General features: G+C 42.8%; 2 protein-coding genes across 2 annotated transcripts; both read right to left on the bottom strand.

Moving 5' to 3' along the window:
- Window positions 1-707: 707 nt before the first annotated feature.
- LOC124663525 (esterase PIR7B-like) lies at window positions 708-3,417 on the bottom strand. Its single transcript, XM_047201216.1, has 3 exons — window positions 3,034-3,417; window positions 1,308-1,451; window positions 708-1,018 (listed from the first exon to the last, which is right to left on the bottom strand). The coding sequence occupies exons 1-3, from the start codon at window positions 3,415-3,417 to the stop codon at window positions 722-724; spliced, it is 825 nt and encodes a 274-aa protein (XP_047057172.1). The 3' UTR covers window positions 708-721.
- A 3,775-nt stretch (window positions 3,418-7,192) lies between these two features.
- Window positions 7,193-10,922, bottom strand: LOC124663526 (vacuolar protein sorting-associated protein 60.1-like). Its single transcript, XM_047201218.1, has 7 exons — window positions 10,620-10,922; window positions 10,351-10,502; window positions 8,863-8,956; window positions 8,704-8,775; window positions 8,482-8,593; window positions 8,217-8,362; window positions 7,193-7,525 (listed from the first exon to the last, which is right to left on the bottom strand). Exons 1-7 carry the CDS (start codon window positions 10,686-10,688, stop codon window positions 7,475-7,477), a joined length of 696 nt encoding a protein of 231 aa, XP_047057174.1. The 5' UTR covers window positions 10,689-10,922; the 3' UTR covers window positions 7,193-7,474.
- Between the last annotated feature and the right edge of the window lie 5,775 nt (window positions 10,923-16,697).

Here is a 16,697-nt window from a genome sequence, read left to right as displayed (position 1 = left end):
CATGCGATTAGATTCAGCTTTGAGAAACAGTTTGAGAAACAAACATGATAAAATGCAAGATGGTTTCTTGCCCCTCACCAACCTTCCGATGCACATCAACTATATTGTGGAAGTCAGTGTCATTTCTGAGAGGGCGTCCAAGTGTGTCGAGCCATGGATAGGCAATCATATTTCAGAGGGAAATACCATCCCAGATCATATACCTCAACATCACATGAACCACCTTCAAGAGAGAAAGTTTTTGCAACCCTCTTCAAGTTGACTATCACGTAAGGATTTCATGGTGTGTGAGCTCAATAAAAAATCAAAGACATCTTTAAACACCACAAGTTCTTTAAATCTATCCTTAAAAGAAGTTATCGCCATCCACATCATAAAAATATTTAACTTGAAAATCCTTCTCAGCTTCTAAAATTGTTATTGCCTAGTGGACAGCCTATGCGCTCTTTGAAAGTAGCTGGAGGACTAATATCACATATTCTTACCATATGTCCATATTATGGACTAGAATTTCAATTGGTAATTTATTCCAATGATTAGCATGCATAAAAGTGGACCGATACAACCTATTATGGATAGGTTCATCATGAACATAAATCTCAAAGCATTTCTCACGGTAGATAATAGAATAATATGGATCATCGAGGATAAATGAATCCGCCAATATGGCTATCTATATGATACATGAATATTAGCTTACATGCGCAATATTTGTTCAAATTTAGTAATATGTATTTAAGTTGTTGGCTATCTTGACTAGAACATCGCACAACTCTCTTGGCTTGGAGCTCATGGCGGCATGGTCAGCTCCGATGATCTCCTCGACCTCCACACCTGGGCTCAATGCTACCATCCAGCGCTGCATCTCCTCGGTGCTAGAGACGTCGGCCTTGGCTACCACATACACCTTCTTCACCGACCCATAGTTGTCGGTAGTGAGAAGGTCGACATCCTTCATCACTGGATCTTCTAAGAACTGATTTCCAGGCCTAACCAACATTTTCGCTAGGGCCAAATCCTACAAGAAAAATTTGAACTAGATGACGTGATGAGACTATGCATGGCTAAATTGTACTGAAATGGGTAAGGTGGATTGTTAATTGATATTCTTGGAGAACCAAATTTATGAGATACGTTTTTTTTACAACTCAAACACACTTTATTTATTGCAAACCGAGGTTACATCGTCTAGCAAAAGAGTACGAATGAAATCTGGAGGATGATCCATCCAAACAGATGGCTGAGATGCCCTAGCCTCTCTAAGTTCATTATGGGGGATGAAGAGGATGCTAAGTTGTGATATGTACCTCAGCTGGACTTCGCTGGTAATATTTGCATGCTAAGAACTCTGGACCCACTAGGATTGCAACCCCAGTACCCTGGTTGTTCTTGATGGCCATCATTTCGCAGTCCATGAGTAGTTCTTCTAGTGATGTTCTTCTTCTCATGAACTGGTCACATAAATTACAAGGTACAAAAGTATAGCATTAACGGAGTAATATAGGCCACTCTTTCGTGTCTTACTCTTCTAGTTCACAAAACAAATTCCGTATACCTTCAGTGAAACAATTATATTTTTATTAACTAGAGTAGTTGTTTAAGTATTAATAATAGATGATTGATAATCATCATATGTATAGATTTATCACGAAATGTATATTCACAATGGTGTAAACTGTTATACAAATAATATACCATGAATTAGTTGTTAAAGTTACATCTTGAAAACTGTATGAATGTTCAAAACATTATTGTATTTTTTAAACTTGAACAATATAGAATAGAAGAAGTTTTGTTTCTGGATGTTACATATGAAAAATTCGTAGCTCCTCAAATGTCAAAACCATCTAGATTTGTTCATTGCTCTATTAAAACAATTTCATACATGTAGCAACCCAGCTAAAACAATATTCGTTTTAAATGGAACTTTATTTGCATTCGACTAATGTTTGGAAAAAGAAAAAATAGTATAGATTTTTTGCAAACTCATATAGAAGCTAGAGATTCATGGATGTCAATGAAGTTCAAATCCTTTTTATTTCTACCATTTTTCTTAATTTTTTTAAATAGATTTTTTTAACATTCATGTTTTTGCTTTTAAGTAATGCCTTCAAATTTTCTCCTCCCTTACTATTTTGTGTTTCTTGATTTCCCTGATTTTTTTAAAATAAATCTATGGTTCATTACTGTTTACTACTCCCTCCGTTCCATTAAACTTACCTCAACTTTGTCTAGATTTGGATGTATCTAAACCGATACACTCAAATTTGGACAAAGTTGAGACAAATTTGATAGGATGAAAGGAGTAGAAGAATTAATCTCCTTATTATTCCAAATCTTTGTAAATATTTTAATTTTCTTTCCTTGATAACTTATGATTCTTATTTGCATGACCGTGCGGCTTGGTGTGATGAAAATACGAGGGCAAGAGACCAATTCTTAAGTTCGGCGCAAAGAGCTAGAAAGTAGAACGCTGAGGAACTAAAGTTTGAGATTGACAATTAAAGAAGTTTACGGAAATTCAATTCGGCTCCCGGGTGCGTATGCTCCCTCTACCAACAAAACATATTTCGAAGTGTGGAAAAATTTTGAAAAAAAATTCTACATGTACATCTCCATAATATATGTGTATGTGTCAAGTTTCACGAAAAAATAATATTTTTTGTGGCCTATGTAAAAAAGAGAAAACTTATCGTGTGAAAAGCATTGTTTTCAGCACTGAATTTTGTCTTTTTTACACACGTCACATGATAAGTTCATTTTTTATGAAACGACTTTGTGAGCGCGTAGCACGTGAACATGTACGTGCGGATTTTTTGTTTCAATTTTTTTGAACTTTAAAATATATGTAAGATGTATTTCAAAATATAGGGAGCATATGCTCCCATGTTCCAAAACACCACTCCCAGAAGTTTAGGTTTTTTCAACTTTATAGGCATCTCAGCTCATCAACTTGATGTTTTTGAGAAAATGGTGTACTTTATTTCTTGTACGTAGAGTGAAAGTTTGAGTCAGCGGAGAATTAGAATTCACCTTCTCGGTAGTGACGCCCATGTGATTGCCGACGCACGGCATCGCGGCGGCCACGAACACAGCGGCGGCGACCTTGCGGGGGAACCTCTCCATGGCAAGCGCGAGGCTGAGCCCGCCGTGGCTGTGTCCGACCAGAACCAGCCTCTCGCCACCGTCGGGCGCCGCGGCCACCGCGTCGAGCAGAGGCCGGGAGTAGTCGTCGAACGAGTGCACCTCGTCGATGCGCGCCGGGTGCGCGCCGGACGCGGCGAGGTCAACCGCGGTGACGCGGTGCCCCGCGGCCTCGAGTGCCACGACCACCTTGTACCAGCACCACGCGCCGTGGCCGAGCCCGTGCACCAGGATGAAATGCCTCCGCTCGCTGCCGCTCTTACTGTTGTCCATTTCTTGTGTCCAATTTGTTTGTTTTGCTCTGTTCTGTGTTGATGTCTATTGCCATATTTATACTGTACATACATCACATACATCAATTAATCGAACGGACGATCATCACTATCAGCTTATGCTGCAAGAAACTTGAAGTTAAATTACATTATCGACGATGGTCGAGTTAATAATTAAGCTGCATCGGATGAACTTGATCAGCAAGCTAGACGAGCCACGAGCATTTGACTAGTCACAAACTTCCACTGATTCAAATGGTTGAGCTTAAAACTAAACAGATGAGGTAGAAAACCGAGCCAGCAGCTACAGCGTAAGCTGATAGTCGTCTGTTCCCTCTGTTTTGTTCCCTCTGTCTGTTTCGAGACTGAGCTCTCCAGATGTTTTAGGTTCTTTCTTTTCCGTTTCCTGTCAAAACACTGAACTCGGTTTCTAGGCTTCTTTCAATGAATGGAGCTGGGGAGAGATCCCTTTTCATCTAAAAAGAAAGTAAACCACGCCAGCAGCTAAGCAATGTAAAGGAACAAGTTTGACACTTTGACTATGCAGCCATTTTGCTATGGCGACCCCTTCTCATTCTCTTCTTTGCTATATGGGTCTGACCTCTTCGACCACATTTTGGTTGTCCGAGTCACCGGGAACTTCCACACCCCGCTTCGTCCCTCATGAAAATGTTGAGATTCACCGTCGATAGATATTCGTCAAGCCTTCACCGTCTGGTTTTCACGAGAAGATCGGAGAGATTGTTTTTTTTTTTTTGACAATCAATACCACATATATTCATAATAACAAATAGTACATGGTAGAGATACACGAGCTGTCTCCAGCGATTACAAAATAAAGTCTAAAAGATACTAGCAAATCTTCGAGGTCTTCAAACTCTTTCTTCTTCCAAGACATAATCTTGTACTTTTCTGAATGCAGCCAAAGATAGATAACAAACCATAGACCTGTAAATACCAACGAAGGTTCTCCCATAATTTTAATTTGAGCCGCAATGCCAAGGCTGCGTGCACGCGCGCAACCATTAAAGTAGTCAATCAACATCGGCAAGAGTACCAACACCAGTATGTCAGGGAATAAAAACCGATCTGCCTTGTCGACGTTGATGGAGAGCCGAGAATACGAATCAACATTGTCGAGGACGTAGCAACCGGGACAAGAACTGCGAGGATAATACTCCTCGCGGCAACCATGAGAAAAGATCCAAGATCGATCTGGCGAAGTAAGATCTGAAAACCCATACCTAGATAATTGTAATCTTTCAGCACCACCATTGACGTCGGGAAGGAGATCTCGTCGTCGAACGAAAGGCCGAAGATCACTTATTGCAGACGATGCCATCTCCATTGCGGGAAAACCAACAAGAAAACGGCGACCAAAAACCTAACATAGACTACTGAAAAGACTACTTTTATTGAAACCTCCACTCATAGATCGGGTTCCCCACTCCTCCCGACGCCGGCGAAGCCGGCCGGAGGAGGGGGAACCGATCTATGGAGGAGGCTGAGTAGGGGCGGCTAGGGCTTTTCTCAAGAGGCGGCGGCTACAGGGACGTACAAGATCGGAGAGATTGTAATCACATTCTTCGGTGCACTTTTTTGGCAAGTTTTCACACTGGAAAGAAATGTTCAAGCTACTCCCAATATTGATCGATTATGGGAACGAGAACAAATCTGCCATCTCCTTTTTTCTGTAAGGTTATTTTTTGTCGATTCTGGGTTACGTAAGGCTCTGTTGCACCTTAATTATCTGGAATAAGAACTTTTACACCCAAGCGGAAACCATCCAAGTTCTGAAATGAAAGTACAATACACATTTTGTGTGCTAGTGACATTTCCCCAATGGAAGCATACGAATCCTGTTCACAAGTGTCCATTGCACGCTGGGCCCATGCATCCTATTGGTTGGCTGTTAATGGATGTTTGTAATCTACTGCATTTGTATCCTTATTGGTGCTCTGATTTTACCATCTAAGATGGAAGTGATGGCAAGATGATGCTTAGTAGAAAGAACAAGAGGCGCAGCAATGCCAGTGTGACTGGTGTGAAGGGGAAGCGGGCAAGCAGGAGCCATGGTGTAGCTGATGCCAATGAGGAGTTGGCAGCAGCGGCTAGGTACGTTCATGTGAAGGCTCGGAGGGGCCAGGCCACGGGCAGCCACAACGTTGAGGGGGTATGTGAGTGTGTGTGCTTGTTTGTGTGTTCTCTCGTCTAATCTGCTGAATGTTAAGAAAGAGGATTCGTATGAAGATGCTGCAGAGCCTGGTTCGTATGAAAAGGATTCGTAAGAATAAGAATGAGTGGTGGCATAAGCTTAATTGTAGTACTTGTTCACCTAAATAATAATCTTAACTGATGGAGGGAGAGGATCAGTGAGAAGATTAAGATGCTGCAGAGCCTGATTCTAGTAGGCCTCAATTTGGTTGGAATTATGTTTCCACTTCATTACTACTTGACTACTTATTGTATCTAAGGCTAGTCATAGTGAGTAGTAACATGTACATGTTATTAATCTATGTTATTACCTTTACTGCGGGAAGTAACATATATGTGTATCATACAAAATCATATTTATAGCTGGGTAGTATATTGGATCATCCTTACTGGACGTTGGCGGCATGTACTACCCAGCTGCTCCACAGGTAAATAATTAAACAAGACCTGATAATGATTTTTAAATAGCAGAGAAATAGTACGAGTAGTAGTTATGATAGACATCATCATATCCTGAAAGAAATTAAGCATGGATCCCTCAAGAACATTTGCTAGCTTGTGTGCCAATGGAAGTACCTGACTGGCTAGATGATTGTTCCCACAAGGTGGTAAAAATGGCAGAGATGCCCCCACATGAGCTTGTGCAGCGGATATAGAAAGCCGCTGCTTCACTTGGTGATGCTAAGGAGCCAGAGGGCTTACTCAGGCCAAGAACGTATGGAGCCATTTGTGCCATTGATCCAATATACTATTATGTGTCGAGAGTTGGAGCCAGCCAAAATGTATTTCGTTCAAAAAAAAAAAAAAAAACAGGATGACAGCAGCAGCAGATGTGTGAATGTGATACAAATGTAGGTGCGAGGGCAGCAGGAGCATGGGCTAAAATAATGCATCCATCGGTATGCTCTTGTGGCTGGCCACTAATAGATTAGTCTGCACATTAATCACACTCTAACCCATTGATTCATCTGGTGTTTGAGAAAGAAAATCCAGAGTGTTTGTGGTTTGAAGTGTTCGTTTGCAGCATGGATGTGTACGGAGAGGTGTTAATTTAGCATCATGCAGTAATAGTCCAGAACAAGTGAAGTGAAGTGACGGCAGGTGAGAAGAAGAAGCTGAGCTGAGGTTCACACGCTTTGGACCAGTACGTAGAGATTTGCTGGCCAGGTTGCAGCATGTCAATGGCAAGGAGACGAGCAGGAGTACAGTGGTAAGACGAGGAAATAGACTGCCCGCTTCTGCTTACAATGATGTTCCATGCCTGCATCTATCTCTCGTCTATTTATTGCTACAAACATGATGTTTCTATCTAGCTACTCCCATTGTAACTTACTAAATGTCAAGTGTGGACTCACAACTGAAATGAAACAAAATACAGACCAGTTGATTAACGATGAGACGAGATGAAAAGCATCGGGTGCCAGCAAACAAGTATCAAGGTGACAGAGAAACATAACCTTAACAGAGTGAGAGGAAACAGAATAGTTAGCAGCAATGTCCCATGATAATTTATCTACTCCTATGAGTAGATATACTACAGGGGTCGAATGTCTCCACGCAAATTCATCTCAAGATTCGTCATAATCATATTTCAACTGAACTAAAAATAATAATAGACTACAGCTCCCTTTATCATTCATGCATTACTCCAAAACAAGACATGAAACCAGGATGGGATTTACAGTCCTCTTTCTAAAAGCCACGACCAGACAATGCAGAGGAAATATATTCCATCGTTTAACAAACAAATGGTAGTGGTATACGAGAGAGAAAAAAAAGATACAATGAAGAGCAGAGTCAATCATTTACATCGAGAATCAAACCTACACCATCATTCTTTAGTTTCAGGTACGGATTGATGCATGCGGCACCGTAGGCAACCCCAGTTCATCCTCCTGCGCCAACAGAGAAAAACAAGCAGCAAATTACTCCACTGGTTACAAGTGTAGACAGACAATCAGGGCACCTGGAATCGAGCCAATTTAAGTAGCTAGGTGTGGTGTCAGATGGTTAACAAGTATTATGTAACAAATTAATAGGTCAGAGATGGTCGATGAAGGCAATTGTTTCCAAATCACAGGATCAAATCCATCACGCGTCCTATATGAAACATGTTTCGCATGAAAAAGGTCTGCAGGTTCCCGTTCTCTGTGTTTCTTCTGCTACTAAGATCAAGCTAGGGTACGCTCAATTTTTCACACCAACATAGGTATGTATCATGACAGTGTGCCAGAAATACACGACTTAAGAGCTAAAAAGTTTTTCCTCCGTTCCGAAATATAAGTCTTTTTAGAAAGCTAGTTCAATATAAATAATCTATCAAGCTAGTTCAATGTAAAGCTAGTTCATACATTATAAGGATCTCGAGTATCTAAACTGTCCATCAGATCGTGTGCATGTGACAATATAAAGAAAACCATTCACAGCTTCAAGAACTGTGGATTGGATGGGAAATGGCATTAACCCGTTGATTTGTCCCCAGGTTTGCACGTTCTCCTTCTATGTATTTCTTCTACCGATTGATTTCCTCCTAAGGATACCAGTATCACAATCTGTGAATTAGGGACATTCTTGCAAGTGGCATACCTGCTGCCGGTTCGGGGCTGCTGCATGACCGCTTGGCGCAGCAGGTAAGTTGAGCTCAGAATCTAGATCTGACTCCTTGTCCGGTTGAAGGTAAGATGGAACCGAACTCGATTCGAAGTCCATGTCAGCTTCCAAAGCATCAAGCTCTGCATTTTTCAACAGAAAAAATGAAACATTAGGCGTCTCAGTAACTCTAAGGCATGCGGCTGTGAGAATACCTGGCGTTAGGATTATCTAAGAATAACCAACGACCAAAGAGCCTTACCTCCCATAAGTTCTTCCTCGTCAATGTCATCTGGGACATTGTAGCTTCTACCGAGAGTTTCTTGTATTTCATTGCTCACATCCATAAGATCCATCATCTCGTCTTGCATGCTCTAGTGAAACAAAATTAAACAAGAAAACTAAGCAATCATACTAGAATAAATATATAAGCGAAATATCTTGGGAACACAGAGAATCTGGTAAACAACAGGATGCTGCGTACATCTATATCTTCGATCTTCACAGTTTTCATCATCCCTTTAAGCTCTTTATTGGCAGCCTTCATTGCAGTCATCTGTTAAACAAAAAGAACTTCAACATAAATCTGGGAGCCAGAAACATAAACTATCAACAGCTTGTTAGGGAAACCAAGATAGCATACAGTCTGTTGAGCATCTTTAATCCCCTCTGATGCGAAAGCAACTTGGTCGAGGTTATACGTCTGGTTGTACAGCATGTCACGCTGTCCTTCATACCTGTAGGGAAAGCGTGTGGAGTATAAAGGTAGGAGCACTGGATTTACTAATAGACTAGTGCCGCAAAAAAGAATGATTAAATGCTACAGGATAATCAGCTCCATTAAATAGCTAAGCCCCAGAGCATGGAGGAACAACAGCATTCCTCTTTTGTCCTGCCTACATTACTACATTAGCTTCCATGCTAGTAACAAACTTGCTGGCCTTCCAAATCAGTTAATCCTAGATTATGTATCAAGTAACCTAAGAAGATAAGAGCACGACCTTTACCTGATAAGATATTTTGACCCTATAAAAAATAGCCTATAATAAAGTAGGAAAATTCTGAAGGCGTAAAGAGGAAGGCTAACTAGATTCAGGATTCAGCCATTTTTCAGATAGTAACAACCTTTTAGATGATAACATATAAACATTGAGGTACTACCCATCGACATCCACAAGGGATCAGGTTTGGGTAATTATATGTTCTTAGCTCACAAGCTTTTGCATTGTTGTTCCATTATTAATGTCTAATTAGTTGTCCCAAAGCCAAAAGCCAACATAACAGTGCAAAATATCCACAACTAGGCATATAGCTTTCATGATATACTGTGAGATGCCCTAAATTTGCTTTAGATAACAATTTCAGGGTCCAAAAAAACCAAAAAATTGCTTGGTAAATGCAGATTCCCATCAGAAGGAGATCTGTACTATATGCATGCCAGCAGCATTCACGGAGGACCCAACGAAGTTGGGAGGTCAGGGTACCAAATCCCCACTGGTTCATCAGCCGATGTTTATTAGTAGTAGTTTGGAAGGTGCTAGTGTCCTAGTTCTAGTGTTGCAAAGAAAACAAGAGATTAAGAGGAGGAGAGCAAACACAGGTAGTTTGAAGACTACCCACAACTACCCCTGCAGCTTGTATAACAGGGCATTCTGGGGACTCCTTTGACAGTGAAGATGATAACTTATGGAGTCCGTTGGCATGGAGCAGAAGGACGATACTGAGAGGCGACTACATTTGTTCCATAAGGAAGTAAGATAAGTGAGGGTGGCATGTCCGAAGATTGATCTAGCTAACTAGTTTAGGATATACTCCCTCCGTTTCATAATTCTTTTTTTAGTTCCAAAAAAATTCAGGTGTGTTACCAAGTACTTGTTATTATGTAACAAAAATCCTAGTAGGAGTGTTTGGTAAATGCAGCTTTCCATCTAGGATGCGCCAGGATCAGGTAATGACCAAACATGCAAGTAGAAACATATTCCCCATTAGGTGGGTTCGGTAGCTAATAATGCTTATATATACTAATATAGTTGGCGAGATGGGGGTGCTAATCTATAAATCGAGACGGTTATATTCTAATCCTACTGCTAAAAAGGAAACAAGAGAAATCAAGAGGAGCGATGTTGGTTACATCTTTCGCTGCTTGAGGACCCTCATGGCGCGCGCCTTGACGGCCTCCTGCGCGGGGCCGGGGCGCGTCTTCTTGATCTGCTCCTTGTACCGCGCCAGCTCCGCGTCGAGCTTCTTGATCTTCTCGTCCACCGTGTCGCCCCGCTTGTATATCTGCCCACGCAACCAGCCAGCCATCAGCCATGGATTAGATGAGGAACCGAGGGAAGGAGGGGGGGAGATAGGGAGAGAGAGAGAGAGAGAGAGAGAGAGAGAGAGATGCGTGCGTACCCGGTCGGTGGCGTCCTGGATGGACGGCGGCGGGTCCTGGCTCTTCTTGGCGCCGAAGATCTTCTTCATCTCCGAATTGCTTGTCGGCGGACCGAACTACTTCTTGGGCGGCTTGGTGGGTTGACTGGGATTAGTGTTTCGATATCGAATTTGCTGAATTTGGTAGCGTCGACGGCAGGATCGGAGGTGGAGTTTGGGGGAATCGGTGGCGAGGTAGGCGACGAGGTCGTCAACTGTTGTCTTGTTTTTCCCGGAATTTTCTGTGGTGCTTCCGTTCGTAACTTCCCAACTCTTTTTTTTTTTTTTTTTTGGCAAATTCCCAACTCAACTCGACACGGTTTCTTTCCTTCACGTGGAAGCAACTCCGAGAGTTCACCCATCGGTTAAAAAAAAAAAAAAAAAAAAAAAGAGCTTATACCCATGCATTACATGTCCTAATACCCAGGAACTTCTTCTTTTTTTCTATTGGGGACAAAAATAAAACAGCTCAAGAGCTTACACATAAATAGCCTGGGACCCAAAAAAGAAAATACTAGTATGATGGCCCATACTTTGGTGTTGGATTGCTATATATGGGTAAACATAGGCAATGATCCATTTTTTTTGGTCACTTCTATGTCAACAAAAATGCACACGAGGGAGAGGTCAACGGTTCGTTTCACCCATGTGTGCTTGACACCCCGTCGCAACCGGCACAGCACCCAAAGGTCCCCCCCCCGCCCCCCGGCGCAAACATTGTTGTACACTGTTTTAAAAACATGCTTCAGTTGATATGAATGATCGTGTCCTCAACATGAATTTCAGTCAGATTAGATATCTCAATAATAAAAGGTATTGTCTTTGTTTTCTTTTGAGATGATGAGGATGAGCCGGCTGATCCTAACAAAACTTTAGAGGAGCCAAACGACAAGGGCTACAAATCTGATAAAGATAGCTGGCCCAAGGTGAAAATTAAATCAAAGTACTAGGAAAAAATGTGTTTTGTTCGTGCTTTTTTCTAGCAAAAGCAAATAATCTTGCTACAATAGAATTTTGAAAAAACTTTCAAATAAAAAGAACAAAAAAAAAGAAACTTCAAAATCCCGCCTCCTTGTTTGGGAGGTTCCGTCAAAAGGTGTGGTTCCTTCTTAGATTCGTTGGATTTTTTCTCGATAAAAGGTGTTTCATTACTTAAATTGAGCATATTTGTGTGAATATAGAGACAACTATCTTCTATCGGATGTCCCCGAAGGGACAGGAGGCAGTTATCTTCTATGACAAACAAAGGATGGGATGGGGTGCAGTCTTCCGTGATCATAATATCATCTTCTTTTCTGTAGGTAATCATAATAATAGCATCTTCAAGCTTGCATTCTGTGAAGTAATGGCTAGTACTTCAATCCATGAACTGGTTGGAGCACTAGCAATACGGAGAGCGGAGTGCTCTATTGGTCGCTGCTGACAAGGGTTTCTAAGACATTGTTTTGGCCACCGATTGCCTCTCCATGGTACAACGGATCCTATCTCCAGCGCAAGATCGTTCTTGGATTGGCACCGTGGTGAATGATATGAAGGTTTTGGCAAACATATTCAACTCTTGCTCTATAAATCACTATATATGGTCGGAAGATGAATGTTGTGGCGCATATGCTAGCTTGTAGTTGTGAGCGTCTAGTTTTTCATGTTTTTTTTATGTAACCCGGAGTGCATTTGAGTTACATTTTTCCGTGATATTCCGCAATCAATAAAACACCGTAATTCTCTCTTACAAAGAAAAGAACGGTGAAATGTTAAACAGGGCATAACTTGAGACATTGTAACCCGTTGCTAAACAATGTCACAAATGCACAATCCGGAAACAAAAAAGAAGATGAGTGGCTGGGTTGAAAACTCCATGTCTATTGGAGGAAGAGTAATTAAAATCAATGCATGTTTATCCAGTATTGTAGCATACCAAATGTCTATGAGGCTGCTGCACAAGACAAATATAGAGGAGATTAATAAACCAATAAGATCCTTTTTCTAGGCTGGGAGTGCTGACAAAAAGAAATATCACTTTGTCAAGTGGAAGTGGATATGTAAGCCAAAGAAGAAAGGTGGATTGGGTTTGAAGGATCTCTACAAATTCAACAAGTTTGATATGCAATTGGTGGTGGAAACTTGAATATGGCTCTGGCTCTTGGCAGGATTTGATGAAACAAAAAATACATGAGAGGGGGAGGTGTCTTCTATACAAAAAAATAGACCTGGTGATTCTCCACTATGAAAAGACATGCTTCAGGTAAAACATATATATCTGAAAGGAAGGAGAATGCATGTGGGCAATGGCAGGAATACTAGTTTATGGGGAGATGCTTGGTGTGACAAAATGCCTCTAATGGAAAGATTTCCTGATATTTAGGACATATGTGTGCAAAAAAAAATTACAGTAGCTGATGCAGCTGCTTTGAAATGGAACTTTTCCTTCAAGAGATGGATGACTCCAGATTTGGCCTTACAGATACATGGGTTGTCCCAGATAGTTGCTCCTGTGCTTAGTGATGAATCAGATAAACCATTCTGGAAGTGGATAAAAAGTGTCCAATTCACTGTTAGTTCTATATATAAACACTTGTGTGGTTGTGGGGTGGACGGGACTTTCAAACACCTGTGGAAGAGCAAGATTCCTCTCAAGATAAAAGTTTGGCTGTGGCTTATCTGGCATGATGCTATTGCTACCAAAGACAACCTGCTGAAACGCAACTGGCAAGGGAATTCTATCTGTCAGTTCTGTAATGGGAATGAATCCATCTCTCACCTTTTCTTTAACTGTCTAGCAGCAAAATTTGTATGGAGTACAGTTGGTCGGCCAATCGGTGCTCCTTCAAGACCTGGTTCCTTCACTCGATTTTTCTGGTGGTTTCCTCGGTTCATGCCTGCCAGTAGAAATTCTCAGATTGCTGTGTTGGCCGCTATTTGCTGGGCTATTTGGAAGCTCAAAAACAGGGCGTGTTTTGAACACAACCTGATAAAAATCCTTTTCAACTAATTAGTTATTGCACTGTGTTTATGAAACACTGGGCAGAGTTGCATGAAGGGAAGGATGATGAAGACATTCGTGCAGGAGCAGATGGTTTACTGAGATTGTGTAAGGGTATTTTACCCTTATCCATTATTTTGGTATCCATGACACCGTGCTAGAGTATTTGGACTAATACATGTCTACAAGATGACTTTCAGGTATTAGCCAAAGAGGTATGATGGTGTAGCAATGGAACAAAAAGGCAACGGGAGACCCCCCCAATTCGACGAAATATCAGCAAGTATTTCAGAGCCTGGCCGGCCACAGATCCGGTCGGACCGGCCCTGGCACCGGACAGCCCGGTCACCAACCGGACCCAGAACCGGTGCCATCCGGGCAGGTTCCAGTAAAGAGGGCAAGCCCTCCGGTCGGCGTCCGGTCGCCAGCCCGGTTTTGGACCGGCTGCTCCGGTCCATGGCCCGGTCTGACCGGGCACCAGACCGAGCGGCCCGGTCTGCAACCGGACTTTGCGCCTGTGCCATCCGGGCGCCATCCAGTAACCTCAGACGCCTGCCCGGTCAAGACCCGGTCCCAGCTCCGGTTGGAAACCGGCCGGCCCGGTCTGTGGCCCGGTCTGACCGGGCTGTGGACCGGCCTGTCCGGCGCTGATGGCGTGTATTTCACACGTTCGTTGGGCAACCCCAAGAGGAAGGTATGATGCGCACAGCAGCAAGTTTTCCCTCAGAAAGAAACCAAGGTTTATCGAACCAGGAGGAGCCAAGAAGCACGTTGAAGGTTGATGGCGGCGGGATGTAGTGCGGCGCAACACCGGAGATTCCGGCGCCAACGTGGAACCTGCACAACACAACCAAAGTACTTTGCCCCAACGAAACAGAGTGAGGTTGTCAATCTCACCGGCTTGTCAGTAACAAAGGATTAACCGTATTGTGTGGAAGATGATTGTTTGCAGAGAAAATAGTAAAAACAAGTATTGCAGCGGATTTGTATTTCAGTATTAAAGAATGGACCGGGGTCCACAGTTCACTAGAGGTGTCTCTCCCATAAGATAAAAGCATGTTGGGTGAACAAATTACAGTCGGGCAATTGACAAATAGAGAGGGCATAACAATGCACATACATGACATGATAAGTATAGTGAGATTTAATTGGGCATTACGACAAAGTACATAGACCGCCATCCAACCGCATCTATGCCTAAAAAGTCCACCTTCGAGGTTATCATCCGAACCCCTCCAGTATTAAGTTGCTAACAACGGACAATTGCATTAAGTATGGTGCGTAATGTAATCAACAACTACATCCTCGGACATAGCGCCAATGTTTTATCCCTAGTGGCAACAAGACAATGATGGCGTGTATTTCACACGTTCGTTGGGCAACCCCAAGAGGAAGGTATGATGCGCACGAGCAGCAAGTTTTCCCTCGAAAGAAACCAAGGTTTATCGAACCAGGAGGAGCCAAGAAGCACGTTGAAGGTTGATGGCGGCGGGATGTAGTGCGGCGCAACACCGGAGATTCCGGCGCCAACGTGGAACCCGCACAACACAACCAAAGTACTTTGCCCCAACGAAACAGATGAGGCTGTCAATCTCACCGGCTTGCTCGTAACAAAGGATTAACCGTATTGTGTGGAAGATGATTGTTTGCAGAGAAAATAGTAAAAACAAGTATTGCAAGCAGATTTGTATTTCAGGATTAAAGAATGGACCGGGGTCCACAGTTCACTAGAGGTGTCTCTCCCATAAGATAAAAGCATGTTGGGTGAACAAATTACAGTCGGGCAATTGACAAATAGAGAGGGCATAACAATGCACATACATGACATGATAAGTATAGTGAGATTTAATTGGGCATTACGACAAAGTACATAGACCGCCATCCAACCGCATCTATGCCTAAAAAGTCCACCTTCGAGGTTATCATCCGAACCCCTCCAGTATTAAGTTGCTAACAACAGACAATTGCATTAAGTATGGTGCGTAATGTAATCAACAACTACATCCTCGGACATAGCGCCAATGTTTTATCCCTAGTGGCAACGAGCACAACACAACCTTAGGGGTTTCGTCACTCCCCCAGGTGTCAATGCAGTGCATGAACCCACTATCGAGCATAAATACTCCCTGTTGGAGTTAAAAGTAAAAACTTGGCCGAGCCTCTACTAGAAACGGAGAGCATGCAAGATCATAAACAACACATATGTAATAACTTGATAATTAACATGACATGGTATTCTCTATCCATCGGATCCCGACAAACACAACATATAGAATTACGGATAGATGATCTTGATCATGTTAGGCAGCTCACAAGATCCAACAATGAAGCACAATGAGGAGAAGACAACCATCTAGCTACCGCTATGGACCCATAGTCCAGGGGTGAACTACTCACTCATCACTCCGGAGGCGACCATGGCGGTGTAGAGTCCTCCGGGAGATGAATCCCCTCTCCGGCAGGGTGCCGGAGGAGATCTCCAGTAATCCCCCGAGATGGGATCGGCGGCGGCGGCGTCTCCGGAAGGTTTTCCGTATCGTGGTTTTTCGCATCGGGGGTTTCGCGACGGAGGCTTTAAGTAGGCGGAAGGGCGAGTCGGGGGCCGGACGAGGGGCCCACACCACAGGGCGGCGCGGCCCCCCTTGGCCGCGCCGCCATGTGGTTTGGCCACCTCGTGGCCCCACTTCGTATGTTCTTCGGTCTTCCGGAAGCTCCGTGGAAAAATAGGCCCCTGGGTCTTCGTTTCGTCCAATTCCGAGAATATTTCGTTACTAGGATTTCTGAAACCAAAAACAGCAGTAAAACAGGAACCGGCACTTCGGCATCTTGTTAATAGGTTAGTTCCAGAAAATGCACGAATATGACATAAAGTGTGCATAAAACATGTAGGTATCATCAATAATATGGCATAGAACATAAGAAATTATCGATACGTCGGAGACGTATCAAGCATCCCCAAGCTTAGTTCCGCTCGTCCCGAGCAGGTAAAACGATAACAAAGATAATTTCTGAAGTGATATGCCATCATAACCTTGATCATACTATTTGTAAACATATGTAGTGGATGCAGCGATCAAAAC

This window comes from Lolium rigidum, chromosome 6 (genome assembly GCF_022539505.1).
Source record: "Lolium rigidum isolate FL_2022 chromosome 6, APGP_CSIRO_Lrig_0.1, whole genome shotgun sequence".
Taxonomy (NCBI): Eukaryota; Viridiplantae; Streptophyta; class Magnoliopsida; order Poales; family Poaceae; genus Lolium; species Lolium rigidum.
The sequence above is the reverse complement of the archived record's forward strand: the minus strand, read 5'-3'. Positions and strand labels throughout refer to the sequence as shown.